The sequence below is a fragment of the Micropterus dolomieu genome, linkage group LG11, assembly GCF_021292245.1.
Source record: "Micropterus dolomieu isolate WLL.071019.BEF.003 ecotype Adirondacks linkage group LG11, ASM2129224v1, whole genome shotgun sequence".
NCBI lineage: Eukaryota > Metazoa > Chordata > Actinopteri > Centrarchiformes > Centrarchidae > Micropterus > Micropterus dolomieu.
In genome coordinates, this window is record NC_060160.1 from 665,721 (window position 1) to 668,772 (window position 3,052).

At 48.4% G+C, this 3,052-nt stretch overlaps 1 protein-coding gene across 1 annotated transcript in view; it reads right to left on the reverse strand.

Moving 5' to 3' along the window:
• LOC123979353 (MAM domain-containing glycosylphosphatidylinositol anchor protein 2-like) overlaps nucleotides 1–395 on the reverse strand; it is a 57,012-nt gene extending 56,617 nt beyond the window's left edge. The window contains exon 1 of the mRNA XM_046063257.1: nucleotides 282–395. Within this exon, the coding sequence (XP_045919213.1) occupies nucleotides 282–395 (114 nt within the window). The remainder of the gene's footprint in view (nucleotides 1–281) is intronic.
• Nucleotides 396–3,052: the final 2,657 nt, after the last annotated feature.

The following is a 3,052-nucleotide window of genomic DNA, read 5'->3' on the forward strand; positions in this document are numbered from 1 at the left end:
GGGGAGGGAGGAGAGAGGATAGAGGAGAGAGCAGAGAGGAGAGAGGAGAGAGGGGAGGGAGGAGAGAGAGGAGAGAGGGAGGGAGGGAGGAGGGAGAGGATAGAGGAGAGAGGGAGGGAGGAGAGAGAGGATAGAGGAGAGAGGGGAGGGAGGAGAGAGAGGATAGAGGAGAGAGGGGAGGGAGGAGAGAGAGGAGAGAGGATTCTCTCTTAAATTGATTATCGATCAGCTGATCACCGATGAAGCCGACAGAAATGCGTGACATCACTGGTGCATCTCACTACTGTCCAATCAAAGGAGCTGAGAGCATCCTGGAGGCGGAGCTTCGGCACTGCAGAGAGAGAATCAAACACCTGCCCCTCTGTCCTGATCACGTGACCGAACACCTTTACCATGACCGCACTAACAACAGCTGACCACCAGCAGGTCTTTCGGCCCGTTTGATGTCTCCCTGTGTTCACGTGCCCTAAAGTCAGCGTGCGGTGGATTAACACTGTAAACAACACGCAGACGTCCAGTTCCCTCGACGTGGACGGCAAACTCCCCGTTACCACCAGATTACTTCATTGCTCTTTTTGCCGCAAAGATTTAAGCAGGACAAGAAAGATTCTGATTATTCCGACACCACATGAATGCACCATCAGTCTCCTCCCTTTGTCCAACTTTCACTGCTCACTGCTACTAAACCAGACGACTAACGTTACTTGTTCTTCTTCTTCGTTGGACGTATTCAACACAGTGACGAAAAGCGCTCTGTGGAGCAGCTTGCGCGTTTGGGCAACATGTAAGAGGATAGAAAGAGCTCGTGCTGAGGTAAGGTGAGTGAACGCGCCACTGAAAACACAGTTATGGATCTCAAATTGCATTTCTGTCAGCAGATCCTCAGAAACTTCACACACTGGACCTTTAATGGAAGGATAAGGATAAAACCTCCAATCATTTATATGTCGGTTGTGTATTTCTTGCTCGTGTCTGAATCCCCACAGCGGCGTGTTTCTGTGAACCTGTCGAGGCGTTCGGATCATCTCCACCTGTTTCCCCTGATCCGTCACGTCCTGCAGCTGCTGGTGGACGGAGGCTGAATCCGCCTGCAGAGCTCGCAGGCTGACAGCTTACATAAGAGCACTGTACGCCGTGTATTATTCTCCAAACATGGCCTTAATCCTCGCAGCGGGAGAGATGAGTCTCCCCAAGGTGGCTTTCTGCAGCTGAAGATGATGCTGCGACGCGGCTGCACGTTAACATGCTTGATCTGCGTCGTCCCGTAAGCTGATCCACGCTGACACACGTCTGCTGCTGTTTGTGTGCTTTTCTGCTCCGCGGACGTCACGTCGCTCGTCTCTGGCTCTGTTTTTATAAAGATGGATTAAAGTCAAAGGGACAGAGAACCTGCTGTCGCTGGGATTTTAGTTGTACTCCACGTTTCTATATGACCATTTCTAACGCCGCCGCAGCCGTTCATGTTAACAACATCTCTTTGTTTTAGCCGCACTGTGAGGTTTGCAAAACAAACTACTCAGCCCAGTATCACCGGAGTCCCACACTCACATTTTACATCCAGTACCAGCGTTCGGCGTGTTTCTGCAGAGAGGTGGAAAGCAAAGTTTGGTTCATACCATGTACAGAAAGCTCCTTGTAAATATGGCCCGAATAACAAATAGAGGAATTTCACAATAAAAGTGTAATGAACTGTAAACGCAGAATATTGTGGAGTAAAATGTGGACGGGATTCTGCTCTGACAACCGGAGTTAACTGCTTTTATTAAATTCATTTTTTTACTTTTTATTTTTGGGATTTAAACGTAGATTTATCTTCTGACTTCGACTGTTGTTGTTAGCGTCGGTGTTCAAACTGGAGAGTGCCTGGAGAAAAGAAAGCGAGGAAGCTGAACTACCTGTTAGTCCAGCTGTCGTCGTACCGTGAACAAGCCAGCATAGCCCTGATCGATCCAAACTCCATTCAGGAAACAAGCGGTTTAAACGTTGTTGTCTCACTGACAGACCTGACAAAGCATGAATTCGTATATTTAACAAATCTGCATCACGTTGTCGGTATTTCGGCGTCAGTTTGATCCGTTTATTCCAACTAAATCACAGCAAAATGTTTACTTTGGGCTCATTAGGGCTGTGGAAAATAACGATGCGGACTTGGATGGTTATGAATCGATTCACAAATGTCATCAATCGATTATTTAGAGGTTAAATTGATTGAACTCAATGTGGACGGAACGAAAAAGGCGCAACTCGGAAATGCGGAAGTCTGAATGTACAGCGCAGGTCACGTTTATTAAAGTGTTTTCCAGCTGCTTGAACGGCCAGCAGGGGGCGACTCTCCTGGTTGCATAAAGAAGTCAGAAGAAAGTTAAAGTCTGTTAAAAGTACAGTTAACGTGACTTACAGATGCACCTAGCTAAGCACGCACCTAGCTAGCACACGGCCGCTAGCTCCACCGTCTCGTCCAAATATGGTCGCTTCTGGGCACTTCCTGTTTGCAAAAACTCAACATGACGGCGCCCTATCGGCCAAACTCGAGGCGACGTTGAGGTGACGCATCGAGGAATGGAATCGTGAGACCCGTGAAGACGCACACCCCTGGGGTTTACTCGCGTTTCGAACACTCGGCGAGCAGTCCAGCGGTCAGACTCACGAGAGAAACGCGTTTGGTCTGAATGCAGGTAGGATGGGAACCACTGGGCTCGTTTCTTGTATCAGGTTTACGCCTTGTTTTTACAGTCTACGGTCCGCACACAGCAACCGTCACAACGCTGGCCTCCACGCTGCTTCCTGCTGTTCTGACCGCGGTAAACGGTGCGTTCAGGACATCACAACAAAACAGAAAAAGGCAAACTGGTCAGCGTGAAGGGAGTCGATCGCCTGATTTTAGAGGGTTTATTCATATACGCTAAATTTGGTGTAAAAAAGGGTCTGAGAATAAATCTAAAACATATTTTCTCTTCTTCTTCTTCTTCTCTCTGCTGCAGGACGTACAGTTCCCTGCTGCTCGTCTGACTAATCAGCTTCAGTAATGTCCTCCGTGAATCACACTCACGCC